This window comes from Bactrocera neohumeralis, chromosome 4 (assembly GCF_024586455.1).
Source record: "Bactrocera neohumeralis isolate Rockhampton chromosome 4, APGP_CSIRO_Bneo_wtdbg2-racon-allhic-juicebox.fasta_v2, whole genome shotgun sequence".
Lineage (NCBI taxonomy): Eukaryota > Metazoa > Arthropoda > Insecta > Diptera > Tephritidae > Bactrocera > Bactrocera neohumeralis.
The window spans coordinates 81,318,977-81,339,742 of NC_065921.1; the positions used below are offsets into that span (position 1 = coordinate 81,318,977).

At 34.2% G+C, this 20,766-nt stretch overlaps 2 protein-coding genes across 2 annotated transcripts in view; both read right to left on the reverse strand.

The window, feature by feature from the left end:
* Nucleotides 1–20,766, reverse strand: part of LOC126756965 (serine-rich adhesin for platelets) — a 169,227-nt gene that overhangs the window by 11,445 nt on the left and 137,016 nt on the right.
* LOC126756986 (uncharacterized) lies at nt 4,426–5,338 on the reverse strand. Its single transcript, XM_050470529.1, has one exon. The coding sequence runs from the start codon at nt 5,205–5,207 to the stop codon at nt 4,500–4,502; it is 708 nt and encodes a 235-aa protein (XP_050326486.1). The 5' UTR covers nt 5,208–5,338; the 3' UTR covers nt 4,426–4,499.

The following is a 20,766-nucleotide window of genomic DNA, read 5'->3' on the forward strand; positions in this document are numbered from 1 at the left end:
GCAATCAATGACTGCCGGCGGCAAGACAACCAAAATAGCGGCAGCAACAACAACAACAATAGTAAATGCAATAACAACAAAAGCAAAGGAAACAACAAAAACAGGGGAAAAAATAACAACAACAACAACAACAAGGGTACATGACAACAACAGCAATCAGTGCAATAACAACAACAGTCCATCTGCTCAACATCAACAATGAATCAAGGCAAAACGTGGGCAGGCAGGCGACCAGGCCACTAGAGGAACACACAAACACATGCGCAGCCAACATTAGGATAATCCGACGCATAGTTTGTACCAGCAGTAGCTGAAGCAAGAATAAGAAAGACGAAAAAAGTTAAGTTTGGCTGCACTGAAGCTATATACCCTTCACAAATACAAAAGTTTAGTTTGTATGGCAGCTATATGCTATAGTGATCCGATCTGAACCATTTCTTCGGAGATTTGTCCATTGTCTTTCACAACAATTCATGTCAAATTTCGTGAAGATATCTCGTCAAACGAAAAAGTTTTTCAAACAAAGACTTGATTTCGATTGTTCAGTTTGTATGGCAGCTATATGCTATAGTGATCCGATCGGAGCAATTTCTCCAGTGATTGTACCACTGCCTCAAATAATTACCCAAGCCAAATTTCGTGAAGATATCTCGTCAAACGAAAAAGTTTTCCAAACAAAGACTTGATTTCGATTGTTCAGTTTGTATGGCAGCTATATGCTATAGTGATCCGATCTGAACACTTTCTTCGGAGATTGCACTACTGTCTTTTGAAAATAATCCATTCCAAATTTCGTTAAGATATCTGATGGAATGAAAAAGTTTTCCATACAAGCACTTGGCTGCGATCGTTCAGTTTGTATGGCAGCTATATGCTATAGTGATCCGATCTGAACACTTTCTTCGGAGATTGCACTACTGTCTTTGAAAATAATCCATTCCAAATTTCGTTAAGATATCTGATGGAATGAAAAAGTTTTCCATACAAGCACTTGGCTTCGATCGTTCAGTTTGTATGGCAGCTATATGCTATAGTGATGCGATATTGACGGTTCCAAAATATAAACTGCTTCTTGATTAGAAAAGAATATATGCAGATTTTCAGATTGATATCTCAAAAATTTAGGGACTAATTCACATATGTATATATACCCCGTTCAGGGTATAATAAATGCACACAACAAAGTAAGCAGTACAAACAAAAACAAAAATCAAACAAACCGCTGACGTTGCAACATTATTCTTCTCTAAACACACAAACAAGCGTACACACATACACAAGTATCTATATTTGTTAGCAACTTTTGAAGGAGCGACGCTGTTGACACTGTCAATGTCAGTCAACGACGCCAACGCTAACGCCGACGCCGACGCACTGCGCACTAACGTCATCTTCAGCAGCACCTTCGCTGTCGGCTGCAGCTGCCGCACGCTTGTTACCGATAAAACCCATCAACGCAGTGGCATTGATTTGCCTACACGCCTGAATACACCAATGCACACACACATACATATATACATATGAACTCACACACATACGCAGCCTTGATTCGCTTATCGAAGGTGAACCCTGTTAGTGCGCTAGTCAGCCATTCAATGCCTCAACACTTGCAACAAAACTCAATCAAACTGCAGTTAGCCGTGTGCTGTGCGCCGCGCTCCTCTTAGACGACTTTGCCACACATGTTGCGTCTGTGTTATTTCGTTTGCCACAGCACTTTTCCCAGTGTCTTATGGTAATTCCACACTTATGCACACATGCACACATACGTACATATGTACACAGATACTTGGTACTGTTTGCTTGCTTCATTATTACACAAACATTTTCTTCCGATTTTATGCGGATGCAGGTCTTCTTCTCTAGTTGCCACAACTTGTGGCAACGTCTCAACGTGCCACTATCGACATCAATATTCTATTTTCGTTGAAGTGTCGTAGTCGTTGGTGAAGAAAGGCCTGATTTTTTTGATGTGGCGAAGGACCCCGTAGGAACTCACTCGGTTGGGTTCACACAATTACGCCACTCATTAGCGCTTTTTGCAACTTAGAGACGGTTTGAGGTTAGAATTGGTTGCAACTTCATATTTCGGAGCTTCAAATTTTTTTCATCTAACCTAAAAATCAGTTACCATATACCAATCTTCCAAACTGGGCGTAGGTCTCCATTTCCAAAGGTAGATCTTAAATTTTCAAGCACTGAATAAGAAAAATGACTTCGCAAAGTTTAACCTAACCTCAATTTATAGTTAATATATGGGTAGTCGAAAAAGTATTTTCGTATTTCGAAACAAACTTCAACTTATTTTTTTTATATTTATAATGAACTTTAATGAACCACATTCATATTATGTACCATTTTGGTCGACCACTTTTTACCATTTTTTCGCTAGAGGCATTATTCCATCGGTGTAAAACTTTTCTGGTTTCTCGGCGAAAAACTGCTATGTAATTTTCACAGGCTTCTCTTGAAGCCAACTTTACTCCAATAAGGGAGTTCTGCATTGACCGAAACAAATGGTAGTCCGATGGTGCAAGGTCAGGGCTATATGGTGGATACATCAAAACTTTCCAACCAAGCTCTCCCAGTTTTTTCCGAGTCATCAAATATGTGGGCTAGCGCTGTCCTAATGGAAGACGAAGCCATTTCCGTTGATCAGTTCTGGCCGTTATTTTTTCGATAACTTGCTTCAATCTCATCAGTTGTTGACAGTAAAATGTAGAATCAATCGTTCGACCAGGCTGGATCAGCTCATAGTGGATGATTCCATTTCCAATCCCACCAAACACTCAGCATAACCTTTCTAGGCGTCAATCCTGGCTTTGCGACCATTTGTTGAGCTTCACCACGCTTGAACCATGATCTTTTTTGCACATTATTGCCGTATTTGATCCACTTTTCGTCTTCTGTTACCAACCGCTTTAGAAATGGTTCGATGTCATTTCGTTTCAGCAAAGAATGGCATTAATTCGGTTTGTTAAATTTTTCCCAGACAATTCATGTGGTACCCAAACGTCGAGCTTTTTTTTGTAGCCAGACTTTTTTAAATGGTTCAAAACCGTTTGATGATGAATGTTAGGCTCTTTAGCGATGTCATGGCTGTTTATGTGACGGTCGTGGTCAATATTTTCCATAATTCCAGCGACTTTTTCAACGATAGGTCGACCAGAGCGAGGTGCATCTTTCACATTCGAAAGCTGGTGTCCAGCAAACTATAAAAGAGGTGCTTATAAGGTATATAGAATAGATTTACAATCCAAGGTTTGGAAAGTTGGTATCTAACTTTTACGAGACCACCAAAAACTCGTCAAGTGAGTATACACTTTACAATTTCCTACAGGCCACCCTCGAATTTTGCCACTCCAACCACTAGGTAGGTAATCCCTGCAAATACCCTGACACATTTAGCCATACATAAGTGTAGCCGTCAATCAGCTTTGACATATTTGTCACGTGTTAGTCGTCACATACAATTAGTCGCTTTGACAATTATTGGTATTGTCACTTTTTTCCCATCATTCAGCATTTGCTTATGCCGTGTCCTTAATGTGCCACGAACTTGATTTAGACGCCAGGTTAAAGACCTCAACTATTCATTACAGACACATTAAAAATATATTTTGAGGTCTTTTGCGTACAATGGCAGGCTCTCTACTGAGTGGGTGAAGTTCAATGCGCTCAAAAATTGCATTTATGTGAGCTACGGCAAGGATGCTTTGACGTTAATCACGCGGCAAGTCACGTTTCTATTTGAAGGGTGGAGAGTGTGGATTTAGACGACCGTGTTTAGGGGTTTGAAAGGAATACAAGAATTTTTCTTTTATTTTGATTTCACAGAACTTTTTCTACAGATAGAAACCTAGCATAAATAAAAAATTGCATACGAAAATCTTTTTTTACTTTCCTATATGCTTGATCAAGCTTTTTTAAACTATATGCTTGTCAGAGGCATCTGAAAATATTCTAAAAATCTGCGATCTACTAATCTGAAGTGCTTTTGTATGTTTATGAGCTTTCATAAAAAGCTTATTCATGGCAGTAGTTATCCTGAAAGCTTTTATAGCTACTACGTGAGCAGTTTTCATAAGCTTGCGAACTTTTTATAACAAACAACTTTTTATTCATTTTCAAAAGTTCAAAGCTTTGGATGAAAGTTGAAATAAAAGCTTTTATTTTAAACTCTCATTTTTATATTAATAATTCTCACACTATGTGAGTAATCTTTATAAGCTTTCGCGCTTTTTTATAACAAAAAACATTTTCTGCAAATCCAAAAGCTCAAAGCTTTCGATGAAAGTTAAAATAAAAAAAGCTTTAAAGTTAAACTCGCTTGCATTGATATTTTTATAATTCTTTCACATTATCTACAGCATTTCATATGCTATTTCACCAATGAAAGCATATTCACTTTGTATTTTAGAGAAATTTTACTTTTTTTAAAATCGGAGCATTTACTGATCTTATTTAAATTATGTACATAATTTTACATTATTCTATTTTTATGGTGGACAGAAACCCATGTATTCCAAGCAATTGCATTCAACTGGATGCAATGGTTTGGGCAAATCTCTCTCACATTCCGAAAAGCTCGGATATGGCGTACAGATTTTTAGGCAATCCTTCGGCGGCGGATAGTAATTGCATTTGAATGTACATTTGTTCGTGCGACAACCGGGCCAAATGAGTTTCACACATTTTGGCGATACATTCGGACATTTTCTAGCCACTTCGCATAGATCGACGCTTGGACCACGCTTCGGTTTGCGACGCTTCGGCATTGGTATATCGAATTCTTCATAGCAACAACGTGGCCGTGTCGTTATACGTAAATTACCAAATTCACACCAAGTTTGCTGGTATGGACGATTCTTCTCGGACGGCGCATAATATAGATCATCAAAACGTGGATACATATCGATACAGGGATTTGGACAGCATTCGGGATCGATTTCTTGTACATCGGCTTTCATTTGACAGGGTTTGGATTTGCGTTTTTTCTTCAAAACCTCTTCACTGCAAATGGGCACTTTATATGGTATACATTTACGTCCTGGTCGGATTTTGGCTGGCTTCTTCTTATGCTTCGGTAAAATGCAGCCGCCTACCGAACTCGAAAAGCGTACGGGCTGTATAAGCGATGTCGGCGCAAACGTGCCGGTTTTTGCGATATTTAGCACACACTTTTGAAGCAAGTTTTGCAATGCCATTTTGTATAAACAATTTTTTTTTCAACAACAATTATTATTTTATAAAACAAATTTTAAATTTAGATGCGATGCCAAAAGTTTTAGATAGAAGAGACGATTAATTTATTTGCATTGTAGAATGTTGTGTAATTTTCAAATGTATTTTTGAAAAATTTCTTGACACCAGTTGCTGAGTTAAATTACAATTTTTCTCAAATTTTGTAAAGTGTTATGATACACAAGTGCTTGGTGGAAAGAAGTAGCAGTCATGCTAGAATATCGCATCTTGCAGAAATGCTACAACATACCTTTCTTTTTTTTATTTTTAGCACCTTGAAAGCTTTAATGAAAGCTGAATACAGGTGCTGACAGCCAAAATATAAGTAAAGCCCTTATTCCGCACAAAAGAATAATAGCTGAATATAGTGCTGGCACCCAAAATACATGTAAAGCCTTCATTCAGCTCGTGAGAATAAAGCTGAATAAAGCACTGACAGCAAAAATATCTTTAAAGACCTTATTCAGCTGAAGATAATGATAGCCAGAATATCTGTTAGGGTCATATTTAGCTGAACAGCCATAATACATGATACTGATAGCCAGAGATACGTAAGTCTTATTTAGCTCAAGAGAGTAACAGCTGAACACACAAAATACATGTAAAGCCTTTATTCAGCTCGAGAGAGCAAAAGCTGAATATAGTGCTGACACTCAAAATACATGTAAAGTCTTTTATTCAGCTCAAGAAAATAATAGCTAATCTGTCAACCAAAGGTCTGTAAAACCCTTATTCAGCGCAAGCGAATAATAGCTGAATAAAGCGCTGACAGTCAGAGATATGTAAAAGTCTTACTCAACTCAAGATAATAATAGCTAAACATAGCTCTGCCAGCCGGAGACCCGTAAATCCCTTATTCAGCTCAAGAGAATAATAGCTGAATAAAGTGATGACAGCAAAAAGATCTCTAAAAGCCGTATTCAGCTGTAAAAATGTTATGTGAATAAAGCACGGAATGTTCTAAGGCATTTAAAGCGTTTATTACCTGTAAAGCCCTTATTCAACTCCAGAAAATAATAGTTGAGTATAGCCGCAACATCCAAAATACAAGAAAATCCTTATTCAGCTCGAGCAAATGATAGCTGAATAAAGTACTTATAGCACAAAAATCTGTAAAGTCCTTATTCAGCTGAAAATAATGCCAGCTGAATAAAGCGCGGCATGTTTTAAGGCCTCTAAAGCCTACATTCACCTCCGCAGAATGATAGCTGAATGAAGGGTCTTACCCAATAAGGACCCACAAAGCTTGCTAATTTCTAACTTTTATATCCTCAGCATTTGTTTATAAAGCCTCGTTGCTTTTAGACAAATCTGAAGCAAACTTTTCGGTCCCCACAAATCTGTTTCAGGCCTTTGCAAACCAATACTTTAAAACAGCTATAAAATTATCACTACTTCATACAATTACTTGTATTAGCATACAACTGTAAGCCAGTCTCTGCTCATGAGTAAATGTGGCAACTCATGACGGCTTGCTTACTGAAATAAAACAAGTGAAACTTGCATAATCACAACATAAACCGATCTCGAATGTCAGTTGCAATTGCGTATGGCGAGCAAATGGGTGCTGAATTGAAGTCAGCCGGTTACAACCTGGTTTCACCTGCTGGTATTTATTACACAAATGACGAGGAAATATGGGTTTATGAGTGAATGCTCGCACATAAATATTGAATTAAATCGGTCAGTTTGTATGGCAGCTATGTGCTATAGTTGTCCGATTCGAACAATATATGCGGAGGTTATAGCGTGACTTCGGACAATAATCAAAGACAAATTTCTTTAAGATATCTTATCAAAAAGAATTTTTTCGGAAACACAAAGGAAAAAGCTATGGCATTTCTTGCCTGCGATATGAACGAAAATCGATTAGAAATACTCATCACCAGAAAACTAAACTACCTAAAAATTGATTATATTGCAGAAAATTATTCGACCTCTCTCTCTTACGCTCTTTATCTCTTCCTCGTCACAACCTAGTACCTTTGTTTATTTGCAACATATTTGCAATAGCAAAAACAGTAATACAGTATACTAACGGTATAGTTATTATACTTTTTGCACGATACCTACACCTTTAATTAACGTGTTTATTTCTTACATTGGACTTCGCACACGCTGTCTTGCGGCAAATGGGTCGTGGCGCTATAACACCAGCACCAACAGCTAAACAACCTGTTAGTCAATCGGTGCGGCATATGGCTACTCAATGGGCCAATATGCGGTGCAACAAACGCCCGTTAACGAGTAGGTACATAACATAGATAAATAGATACATATCGATATACATATGTACATATATATGTGTATATATACATACATATTCACATGTAATTCAATACCCCTTCAGCTTGCAGCGGCCAGCATTTATTTCCCACTTACGTACAAGCGCCATAACTTGCAACAAGCTGCGGCTGCGGCTGCGCAAAGTGACTGGCCAGTTAGCGCGTGCGCGTTAGCTTAGCAGTTTCTTTGACCATTTTTTCTTTTTACTTAGTTTAGTTGTTTTGTTTATCTCTTAGTTTTCTTCTCGCCTTTTTTTGCTTGCTTTTGCTTTACATTTCTAGGCTTTAATTGCTCCACTTTGCCGGCGGCGACGCCACGCAATGGAAATGAGTGTATTAAGTTATCTTTAGATAGGTATGTATGTAAGTATGCGCTGATTTCTATATAAATATTTATGTAAGTAAGACTGAGTGAGCTCAACTTATAGTCAACATAATCGGCCTACTGAGCGTACTATTCGCAACCCCCTCACCCATCTTGAGATCCAGCATTCATTATTCGAATAGGCCACGTGCAGCACGCTGTGAAGAAAATATAGCAGTCGTGGCTGTGACTGTACACAAAGACCGTGGAGAGTCGATTCGGTGCCTTTCGCAGCAACTCGGACTGACGTATGGAACGACTTGGTGTCTTTTACAACGAGATCCTAATTTCAAAGTGTACAAAATAAAGCTTTTGTGAAAACTGAAGCCGCTCGACGTTCCCAAGCGACGTTGCTTCGCTCTATAAGCTCTTGAAAAGTTCCAAGAAATTTCGACTTTTTCGAGCCAAATTTTGTTCAGCGATGAGGCCTATTTCTGGTTCAATGGGTATGTAAACAAGCAAAATTTGGGACGAAGAGCAACCTGAAGAATTTCAAGAGATACCATTTCATTCAGAAAATACAACGGTTTGGTATGGTTTGTGAGCTGGTGAAATCACGATAACCGACTATTTGATGCCTGAAATTGAAGCTCGTGATCGCGGCGACATTTGGTTTCAACAAGAGCTCGCCACTTTCCATACATCGCATCAACCAATGAATTTATTGAGAGAACACTTCGGTTAGCAGATAATTTCACATTTTGGGCCGGTCGATTGACCACCAAGATCGTGTGATATTACACCGTTAGACTTTTTTCTTTGGGGATATGTAAAGTCTAAATTCTCTGCGGACAATCCCGCTTCGATTCAGGCTTTGGAGCAAAACATCACACGTGACATTCGCCAGTTACCAATTGAAATGCCCGAAAGAGTCATTTAAAATTGGACTCAAAGGATGAACCATCTCAGACGTAGCCATGGCTAACATTTCAAAGAGATAATCTTCAAAAAATAAATGCCAAAGAATGTTCTTACGATTGATAATAAACACACCCCATTAAATTTGAAGTTTCTTTGTATTTCCTTTAAAAAAGTAGGTAATCTCGAAATGGATCACTTTTTACTAAGGATATTGAGTTATTAAAAAGCTGTATGAGGAGTTTGTGAACGAACCAAATGCTTCATTTATATTAATTTAGCCTTTGTCAGAGTAATATCATAGTCATTCCCTAGCCTTTGAGACCATCTTTTCGTATTTCAGCGATCTCAATCGCGACAAACTCTATCCAACTGAGAGCCAATGTTTGTTTTGCACTAAACTTTGTTAAGTTCGCCGTTTTGAAAATCTTGAGAGTACTTTATATTATTTTGCTTTAAAAATGCATCACTTAAAAATTGGCAAAAAATTTCCTACAGGGCCTTATTGGAAAATTTTTTCCTACAGGGCATGCTAGCGGCCACATACTATAAATAGTGCATTGGCTGGGATTTTAATGGTGCAATATCGGTGCCTCACACTTAGCGATTGTTGCGCTCCAATAACCGCGCCATTAAAACAACAACAGAAAACAGATGCAAAATTCAAAAATAAAAAATATATAAGTAGGTATACTATATAACTGTCGATACTATTTTTTACTACAAATTAGCAAATGCATATACCAAGATGCACACATACATATATATAGTTTTTAATTAGGCACAAGTGTGAAGCCAGCAGAAGCCAACTTCCTGTTTGATCGCTTTATTGAAAATATCGAATTTTTATAATAAAATTTTTTTTGCAAAATAATTAAAAAAATTAGATATGTATGTAGAAATGTTAAAATGGAAATTAAAAATATAAAAATAACAATAAAATAATTTAAAATGCATAATAATAATATAAAAAATTAAAAAAATAAAAAAAAAAATAAAAAAAATAATAGATAAAAAACTGAAAAAATTTATAAAAAAAATTAAAAAATTGTTAAATAAGCAAACATGTTAAAACGGAAATTAGGAAAAATAAAAATAACAATTAAATATAAGTTGAAAAACTTAAATCATTTAAAAAAAACTAGATTAAAAATATATAAAACCTAAAAAATTAAAAAAAGAAAATTAAAAATATAAAAAAATAAGAAAATCTAGGTTGAAAATGAACTTAAAAATAAAAATAAAAAAAAATTGAAATTTTATCGCATAATAATAAAAAAAAAAAAAAAAAGAAAAAAAAAAAATAAAAAAAAAAAAAAAAAAAAAAAAAAAAAAAAAAAATAAAAAAAAAATAAAAGAAAATATAAGTTGAAAATGACCTTAAGAAGATATAAAAAAGTTAGAAAAAAATTTAATAATGAGCAACAAAAAAAATATGAAAATAAACATAAATAATATATTTAAAATAAAAAATTTAAATAAATAAAACATTAAAAATTAATAAAAAAAATTAAAATGTTAAAGTACAAAAAAAATTAAATAAAATAAAAGTTGAAAATAAACTTAAAAAACTATAAAAAATATAAAAAAAATTAAATAAGAACTAATAAAAAAATTACACACATCAGTTGCAAAAAGCTGCAAATACTTTGTTGCACTTAAAGCACCAATCTCTCCCACATACACACACGCACTTTTAACTGGTAATTTCACAAAATTGCAAGTCTGAAAAACTTTATTAACCCTCATTAAAGTGCGCCATAAAGGATAGCGCAGAGGCGACAGCCAAAAAAGAGGAAGAAGAAGCAGCGTTGTAAAACCTGTTGCCAGCCACTTTTCTATGCGGCAAACAGCTGTGCCTAGGCGCTGTTGCATGCAACTTGCTGTATACAATGACGCAGGAGATTCTTCTTTGTGCGTGTTATTGTTTTTGTTTTTGCTCGTTGTCTCGCCACATATCCGCCGAATTAGGTCAACTTTATGGCTATGACGTTTTTGCAGCGTTGCAATAAGCTTTCCCACACACTGACACAAAAAGTAATTGACAGCTACAAACGCACACATACACACACATACATAAGCAAGTATGTATATGGTTGCTGGTTGAGGTTATGGAGACATAAACAACGACAATATCCTGTTTATGGCAATTTATTAGCCGACAAGCTATGACGACAGCAAAGTGGTTGCGGGCGGGTGCAGGCGGTGGGTAGGAATAACGGTGCATGAGTTGCGATATTGATGGGCTGCACATTTGTAGATTTGTGTTGGAGTCTTTAGGAAAAGTGGTATCAGTGATGAAGTAGGAAAAGTTGTATGTGTGGATTTTATATATGTATATTATTCAATCTGGATTCTCGGTGCAATTGTCATACTATTGAATACAGGCGAACCTAAAAAAGTTATATTCTACCCATTTTCTTAACTATTTATAATCCTTAAATTAGTTATATGAAAAATAAAAACCGCAGCATAAAAAATTTAATTAGAAAGAAACAAAAAAAAGTATAGGCGCACATATAAATAATAACAAAATATTACTATTAAACATACGTACTACTCGTATATAACATTATTTTTCAATTGGCAAAATAAAAAAATTAAATAATTAATAATAATTACTTAATAAAAAAATTAAACCTAATTTAGATTTCTTTCTGTTCGTTTATAATATAATTTACTTACTTATTTAGAAATATATAAATAGAACTTTACAATTTTTGTTTAAATTTAAAATTTAAAAAAATTGAAATTAATTAAAAAAATTAAAATTTAATTAAACAATTTAGTTCTAAATTTTAACAAAAATTAATATTTGTTTAAATTTGGTTTAATTATAAAATGAAGGTTTAATTTTTTTTAAGAAAAAAAAATGTATTTAAAAAAAATTAGATTAAAAAAAATAAATAAATTAAAAATATATAAAATAAAATTTAAAATATATATATAACCTATATTTAACTTTTAACACGATGGTAATCAAAAATTCTTTAAAAAAAAATTGCAAAAAAATTAAGTAAAGTAAAATGTAAATAAAAATAAAAAAATGGAGCTCATTAAAACTTTAAAAATTAAATTAAAGCATTACTTAATTAAAAAATTTAATTTGAACTTAATATCCTTTTAATTTTTAATTCATAAATTTTTAAAAATTTTAATTATTAATTAAATTTATTTTTAAAATATAATAAAAAAATAAATTTACTCTTAATTTAGTTGAATTATAAAAATATTTATTAAAATTATAAATTAATTATTTTTACAAAATAAAATTTAGAAAAAAAGTTTTTTATCAAAAAAAAACTAAGTAAATTAAAAATTCAATAATTTAAAATTAAAAAAAAATATAATTTTTTCTGAAAAAAATTAAATAATTAGAATTTTCATTAAAATTTAACAACATATAAAAAATATTTTATTAAAAAAAAACCAAATTAATTAAATATTAAATAAATAAAAATTACAAGAAAGTATTATTTTTTCTAAAAAAAATTTAAATAATTAGAATTTTAATTAAAATTTAACAACATATAAAAAACTATTTTATTAAAAAAATAATTAAATAAAAATTAAATAAATAAAATTACAAAAAGTATTATTTTTTCTAAAAAAAATTTAAATAATTAGAATTTAAATTAAAATTTAACAACATTTAAAAAATATTTTATTAAAAACAAAATTAACTAAAAATTACAAGAAAATATTATTTTTTTTATTTAAATAATTAGAATTTTCATTAAAATTTAACAACATATAAAAAACTATTTTATTAAAAAAAAAAACAATTCACTATAAATTAAATAAATCAAAATTACAAAAATAGTATTATTTTTCCAAAAAAATTTCAATAATTGCCGATTTTAATTAAAACTTCGAAAATATATATTTTTTTTTAAGCTTAAGAAAAATACTTGGTACAAATTGTATCACAAAAAATAAATATAAAATCAACAAAAAAAACAAAAATAATTTGAAAAATATTTCACCCTAATCAATTTTATATAATAAATAAAAATTTTTCTTAATACTTTGATAAAACCTTATGTACAAAACTAAAAAAAAAATAAAAACAACTTTGTATATAAAAACAAAAAGAGAATACTTATAAACCAGCCGAATAATGCTCAAATCTAAAACTAATCAATAAAATAATTACTCGTTCATAAAAAAATTATGAGAAATTGCGCTCAGAAATTATAAATTTATAAAATTATTTTTATATGTTATTTACATATATTTCTGAACGCAATTTTCCATAATTTTTTTATAACAAAAATGAACTTCTAATTTTTCTAATTTAATCTTTTTATAATTTTTTTTAAGCACAAATTAACTTTTAAAGCTAAACTTTTTTATAAAAAATATACAATATATGTACATATAATAAAAAAAAATATAATTAAAAAAATAAAATTTAAAAAAATATATGAAAGAAATGTTTGAGAATAAATATTTGAGAATAAATAATAAAAAGTGAAACATTTTTAAATAAAAACAATAAAAAATATTAAAAACCTAGAAAAAAATTGTTAAAAACACTTAAAAATGTTTAAAAAACTAAAAAAAATATTAAAACTTAAAAATTTATAAAAAAAAAAATAAAAAACATTATAAAAAGTTTAAAAATTTATTTTAAAAAAGTTAAATAAAACCAAAAAAGCGAAAAGCTTTAAAAAACTATTAAAAAAAATTAAAATGTATAAAAATTTACAAAATTTATTTTTTATTTATTTATTTATTTTTTAATAAATTTTTTAAATTTACGTAACTTTAAGTATTTATTTTTTAATAAATTTTGTAAATTTTATTTCATTTTATTTAGAAAATATGCATTTAGAAATGTATGAGAAACTAAAACTATTAATGAAAAGCTTAAAAATTTATAAAAAAAAATGTTAATAATGCATGTAAACTAAAGAAAAAAAAATTAGCAAAAATCTTGAAGAAATATGAAAAAATGCATACATTTTTATAAAATTTAAATATATTTTATATTACAAGTTTATATAAATTGATGCTTTTTTTACTATTTTATTAGGATTATCGCTACTTTTTTTAGTTTTTCATACATTATTTACTTTTTATGTATAAATTTTTAAGGTTTTCAGTCATGTTTTTAGTTTCTTGTAATATAATATAAAAAAATTTAAATGATTTCAAAGCATTAGCGGGCCAAAGTAGTAAGAAGAAGTCTTTAGCAAATGATTTAAAATTTTTTTAAATAATTTTTTTAATTTTAAAAATTTTTGACAAACTAAAAAAAATTAAAAACTTAAAAAAATAATAATATATGGAATACTAAATAAAATATAAATGATTTAAAATTTTTTAAAATTATTTGTTTTATTTTAAAAATTTATGACAAACTAAAAAAAAATTAAAAAATAATAAAAATATATGGAATACTAAATAAAAATTTGTTTAGAAAGTAATAAACAAAATGAATGAAAAGCTCAAAAATCATAAGAAACTTAAAAATGCATGAAAAAGTAAAATAAACAATGAAGAGCTTAAACATTGATTATTTTACGCCAAAAAAGTAAACTTCAGTACATAAAAATATGTTATTGAAAGGAAGTCACACAAATTGTGGCACTCAAAACAGTTCTTATGATTTTCCAAAGCACCACATTACGACGCTAAAAAATACACTTTATACACAGTTAGCCAAGAAATCAGCAGCCTTTTCAATTTTCCACTCCACGCTGCAGCACTTCGACCTCACGTCACGCTTAACACACGCAAAGCGCCGACTTACTGACACAAGCAGCTATAAAACGTATTCAATCAGCGAATATTAGCATACGAATTTTCCTGCTACGCACTTCAAACGACACTTTTACGACACGCCTGCGACGATACCGTACGACATTTCCGCCGCTTGCCGCTACACTGCACGAGAAGCTATCAAATTTTCAATCAAAATAAGCGGATTAACTTTTCCAGTACACTGGCGCACAGATTTCTCGGTCACTGGCGCACACAACGGTTTCGACGCGCTGACATATCGAAAGTAGGCGGTGATTGCAAGAAATAGAAAATTTCTGACACCCCAAAAAATATGCGCCCCTATCGTTTACACTTCGTTGAGGAAATTCGTTTGTGTTGTTGCACACTTTCGAGCGGCTGGCGACGAACTGATTTAGTAGAAAAGTTAGACGGAGTTCAATAGCTTAGAAAGAAATGCGATTTATTTCGCTAACCAGATTGCAAATATTTTTTTTCCTTTGTGGTGGAGAAAGAGTGGAAGAAGCCGTTGCTGCAAGTGAACGCAGTCTGCAGTGGCAGCGTTGCAGCATTGGCGGGCCAAAGTAGTAAGAAGAAGTCTTTAGCAAAAGTGCCGGGACTATTAACAACACAACCGCCGCCCTCACTGCACTGCGCTCAAGCAAGCATGCAACTCTGTTTTTTTTTCTTGCTTTTCTTCTTTTTCCAATTTCTGTTGCATGTTGCAAGCGGCATGTTGCGGACAGCGTACGCAGTCATGGCTGTTGTGTTCGTCGGCAGTTTGTTGGTCAATCGCTCGGCCAGTCGGTAGGAATAAGAAGCCGCTGCACTCGGTTGCTCAAGTCGTCGTGCTGCCTTGGCGTCGAGGCCGGTTTAGTCAGCAAAATGTAAGCGTTCTTTTTTTGTTTTGCTACGGTTTTCATTGACGTGCAGTGAAGCGGCCAAGCAAGCAAGCGTGCCACTGCCAGTCGCCGTCCACCAGTGTAACTTCTTCGCCGGTTTCTATGCTCTTCAGATTTCACAAAAGCTTTGCTGCTGTCAACAGGTCGGCGGGTGTGGCGGCAGGGTATAAAGTGGAAATCTCAACAGCTTTTGTTGCTGCTCGTTGGCGTGTATTATTGTAGTTCTATTGCTGTCTGTTATCTTCATGGCATGTGCAGCCTGTTTGACAACGTCAACTTCATATTGCTTTTGGAGGAAGAAAACCTTGTCTTGCGTGCGTAGACCGTTAAGGTCATTAAGGTTTTCTAAACACAAAATGCGTTTGAACGGAATCTTCTTGAATACTCGTATTATTCGGCGACAGCAAGGAGTGCACGCACTACTCGAGAGAGTATTCCAGTGCCACAGTTTGCCTAGTAAGGTGCATAGTTTTACACACTCTCTCTTTTACTCCGCTCTTTGCTTTCTGTCGTCTTCTGTAAAGAGGTTCTTAAATGTATATTTGTACTTCGAGCGCTTATTTGCATTATTTGCCTTTAAACCCTCTCCTCATTAGCCCTTTTCCAATAGTTTTGGCTATCTGGCGTTCATATTTCAGAGAGTTCCCTGAGTTCCGAAGTTCGTCACCCTGATTATTCATACATATATATATATTTGTATGTATGTCCGTCTGAAATTTTGTACAAGAAGAATGAAATTTTCCAAAAGGGCTCCTCTTTTGTAGGTCCCGATATAGGACATCAGTAGCATACACCTTCCATACAAGTTTAGATTAGATTAGGCTAAATCATCGAAAATGGGTCTGGCAGTGAACGAGGGCAAGACGAAATATCTCCTGTCATCAAACAAACAGTTGTCGCACTCGCGACTTGGCACTCACGTCACTGTTGACAGTCATAACTTTGAAGTCGTAGATAATTTCGTCTATCTTGGAACCAGCGTAAACACCACCAACAATGTCAACCTAGAAATCCAACGCAGGATAACTCTTGCCAACAGGTGCTACTTCGGACTGAGTAGGCAATTGAGAAGCAAAGTCCTCTCTCGACAAACAAAAACCAAACTCTATAAGTCACTCATAATTCCCGTCCTGCTGTATGGTGCAGAGTCTTGGACGATGTCAACAACGGATGAGTCGACGTTGCGAGTTTTCGAGAGAAAAGTTCTGCGAAAGATTTATGGTCCTTTAGCCACGGCGAATACCGCATTCGATGGAACGATGAGCTGTACGGAATATACGACGACATCGACATAGTTCAGCGAATTAAAAGACAGCGGCTACGCTGGCTAGGTCATGTTGTCCGAATGAATTCAGCTCTAAAGGTATTCGACGCAGTACCCGCCGGGGGAAGCAGAGGAAGAGGAAGACCTCCACACCGTTGGAAGGACCAAGTGGAGAAGGACCTGGCTTCGCTTAGAATATCCAATTGGCGCCACGTAGCGAAAAGAAGAAACGACTGGCGCGCTGTTGTTAACTCGGCTATAATCGCTTAAGCGGTTTCTACGCCAATTAAGAAGAAGAAGAAATCATCGACCCTAAAAAGCGTATTTCATTTTGTTATAACGCCGGTTCGTTGTGGTAACTACAACTGTTATAAAGATTAGTTAGAGGACCCTGGTAAATCGCTAAAGCGCTTAGAGCCGATCATAAATTTATTGAGGTCGGCAGCTGGTTAGCCGAAGATATGCCTGCCTAGATGTTTCAGGTTCAGTCTTGCAAATGCTATGCTCCTTGATTAACTTTGCGAGTTCATTGCTACTATCATCGCTCTAATGTCGGATTGAACCCTCCCTCCCTGAAAGAAGGAACTTGGAAGCAGAAAATCGACTGCTAGCTTAATAGCAGTCACTTCTGCCTGAAAAACACTACAGTAGTACGGTAGCCAAAAGCTAACCTTAAAGGGGAGCTCCTTACAGAAAGCTCTCACTCCAACTGTTCCTCCTAACTTTGAGCCATTCGTGAAAAAGCTCACTGCGCTTCTACTTCAGCGAGTTACCCTAGTCTTCACATCTCTCATGGGTATGGCAGCGGAGATTCAGCCGCCAGGAGTGGCCTCTGTAATGCAGTGGTCCAAGTTTTCAGGGATGCAATAGAAGAAGGAGGGAATTTCAGTGTGACCTTATTTGGACTCCTTTGTACACTCAGCTTCTCTGAGCTTTAGAGTGGCACCTGCCGCCAATATCCACGGATACTATGTGTAGGATCGCATTAACTGTCATTATTGGTGTAGTTCGCAGTGCACTGGAGATGCCGATGAGAGCACGATGAGTTCCTGTTGCCGCAAAAATCGATAGTGACCCTTACACAGCTTCATTCTGGTTACTATGGCAGGTTAAACTCCAATTTATCCAGTATCGACCCCGACATATCAAATAAATATCCAGCATGCAATGAGTCTCCGCATGACTCTATGCACCTTTTTACATGCCCAGCTAACCCTACACGTCTGACACTCCTCTCCTTATGGTCCGACCCTGAAATTGGTCCTAACCTTGAATGACCTCAATGACAACTTATCTGAATCTTACCAACTAAAGGGGACTAGATAATCAACATGAGCCGCTCTTTGGACGCGTTCAAGCTTCTTAACCAGTGTAGCTTTTTCGAACGCCTTACAACAAGCGAATACACAAAAGAATATTATTGGCTTGACTATGGTTTCGTAGAACCCAAACACCATCTTTGATGAGAGCCCCTACCTTTTCCACATAACACCGTATACGACATTATAAGGCAACCGATGCTTTCTTCACCCTCTCCGATATATTTGGCCTTAATGAGAGTTTTTATCAAGGATAAGCTCCCGGTATTTTACCTTATCAAAAGGTCGGAGACGCTTGCCTTCGAATATGGAAAGAGGGATGTCTGCCATACAGATTGCCCGATCAAAATCAAGACAAAGATCTTTTCATACCTTTTTATGCTATAAGAGAGGCACGTCTGGAGGGTATTATGCTTCGGTGCAGCCAAAGTTAACGTTTTTTCTAGATTAAAATATAATTTAGGCTCAAACTCGCAACACTTGCTTTTAATTAGAAAATAAATTTTAGAGAAATACTTTTTTTATGTGATCAGTGGTCCAAATAAGGATAAGAGAGTATTACAAAAAAGAGAGAAATAACAATAAAACCAACAAAGGCGTGGATTACAACAGCTGCGAGCAGTCAAAACGCGCGTAAATTCAATCAATCAAGCTGAAATTGCAGTTGAAAGGTCAAGGGGTAGTGCATACAAAAGCCAAGCAGCAAGCAAGCAGAAGCGTAGGAGAGAAGGTAGGAAGTGCGCACACAAGCAGGATGAAGGTCAAATGTCAGTGGAGCTGCTGAAAACCGAAGGAAATTGGATAAATGTGGAAATGTGGAAATAAGAGAATGAGAGAAGCGATTAAAGAAACCCACACAGACACACACACACACAACTCAACCCAACACTTAAACGCTGATGTCAGCTGCAGCCTACAACAAGCAACACACAGGCCTGTGTGCCTGTGTGGCTGTGTGGGCAACAAGAATCAATGCAATCAATCTGCTGATGCGATTACCCACATTCACCCAGCGGCGCAGCAGCATTATTTATGCCACATTTCACTTACACAATACTCAGGCGATTACTTGTTGCAATTCGCGGTGACCGCTCGGAAATTTATCGCGCCACAGCATTAATAAATTAAATTAACTTTGATTAAAATCTATTTAAATTGATTGCATCAGCAGCGTTAACAACAACAACAGCAAATAATTGTAATCAAAGAATGTCAACAACATTACACAAGCATAAATGAAGGCACAATAACAAAAGCGCAGATAACGGTTACAAAAAAAAGAGATGATAAAATACAATGTTGTTTTCAAAGCTATTTTACTCTGCTTTCTGACCTTCCCAGCACAGACAATTCCCTATGCGATACAGAGCAACAGCTGAGATTTAATTCAATTGTAGCTGGCTGCGACTCTGTTTAGCGGCTCTTCCGCACTCAAAGCACGCTCAAGTACAAAGCAAAGCTGCGATTCCCACCAACTTAGATTATTTTTGAAATAATTTTTATGTTAATGCATGCTTTGTTGTGATTGTTTGCATTCTAATGTCAACGCTAGTAGTTGTTTTTGTGATGATGTGTGATTTTTTAAGATAATTTCTTAATGTGATGTGATGATGCGATGTGATATTATGATGTCATATAGACAATATACTATGAAAAAATTTTATTTTAGAGTTAATTGCTGTCACCTGTCATTTATTGTAGTTGATATGATATGATAGCGACGTCAATGTGATGTGCTGGTGATGTATGTATGCGATATGATAATTTACAAAAATCAAAAAAATTGCTTATTTAGCTACTTCATTTTGCTTGCCAATGGTGGTTTTTGTAATGTTGATTTTTTTAGATAATTTGATAATGTGATGTGATGTGCATGCGATATGAGAATTTACAAAAATCAAAAAAATTGCTTATGTACCAACTTTATCTTGCTTGGACGACTTAATGTGCGTTAAAATTTGTCGTGATATGCTGAATGTGTAATTTTTTTTAGATAATTTGATAATGTGATGTGATGTGATGCGATATGATAATTTATAAAAATCAAAAAAAATGCTATTTCATATTGCTTGCCAATAGTTGTTTTTGGGATAATGAGTAATTTTTTTAAATAATTTGATAATGTGATATGGTGATGTGATGTGCATGCGATAAAAAGATTTATATTTCATATTGCTTGCCAATAGTTGTTTTTTTGATAATTTAAAAAATTACAATAATTTGATAATGTGATGTGCTGGTGATGTGTATGCGATATGATATTTTACAAAAATCAAAAAAAATTGCTTATTTATCACCTTTATCCTGCTTGTAACGTGCGATAAAATTTGATGTGATATATGTATTGGTGATATGATGTGATGTTTATATTTGCTGATACTGCGCAATATGCTATGATAGTGATGTCTATGCGATATAATTACACTTGGTCAATCACATTTATATTATTCCTTATCATTAATCATCTACGATGTTGTAGATGAGCTGCTGTCGCTCATATGATATGCATGTGATGTGCATGTGATTTGAGTTTGAAGCGCCCGAAAGCAATTTTAAGTTGTCTATTCAGGAGAACTATTGTAATTTGTTAGCTCAACACGCTTTGCTACACTTTTAAAGCAGTCGTAGTGACGTGAACGCTCTAATCAAGTGACTTGATGTCGTCAGCAACCATTAGCAAACAACTTGATTCGTATTCGCACTCAAACACAATGGCTGTTGCGCATATCTAATGCCTTTATGATTATTCTAGTATTGTTTTCGACTTTGCTGACTCAACCTCCCTACAATGGAGGCACAAAAA

Bases quoted from the DNA above. Each gene is read 5' to 3' on its own strand.
- LOC126756986 (XM_050470529.1), bottom strand. From the start codon at position 5,207: ATGGCATTGCAAAACTTGCTTCAAAAGTGTGTGCTAAATATCGCAAAA.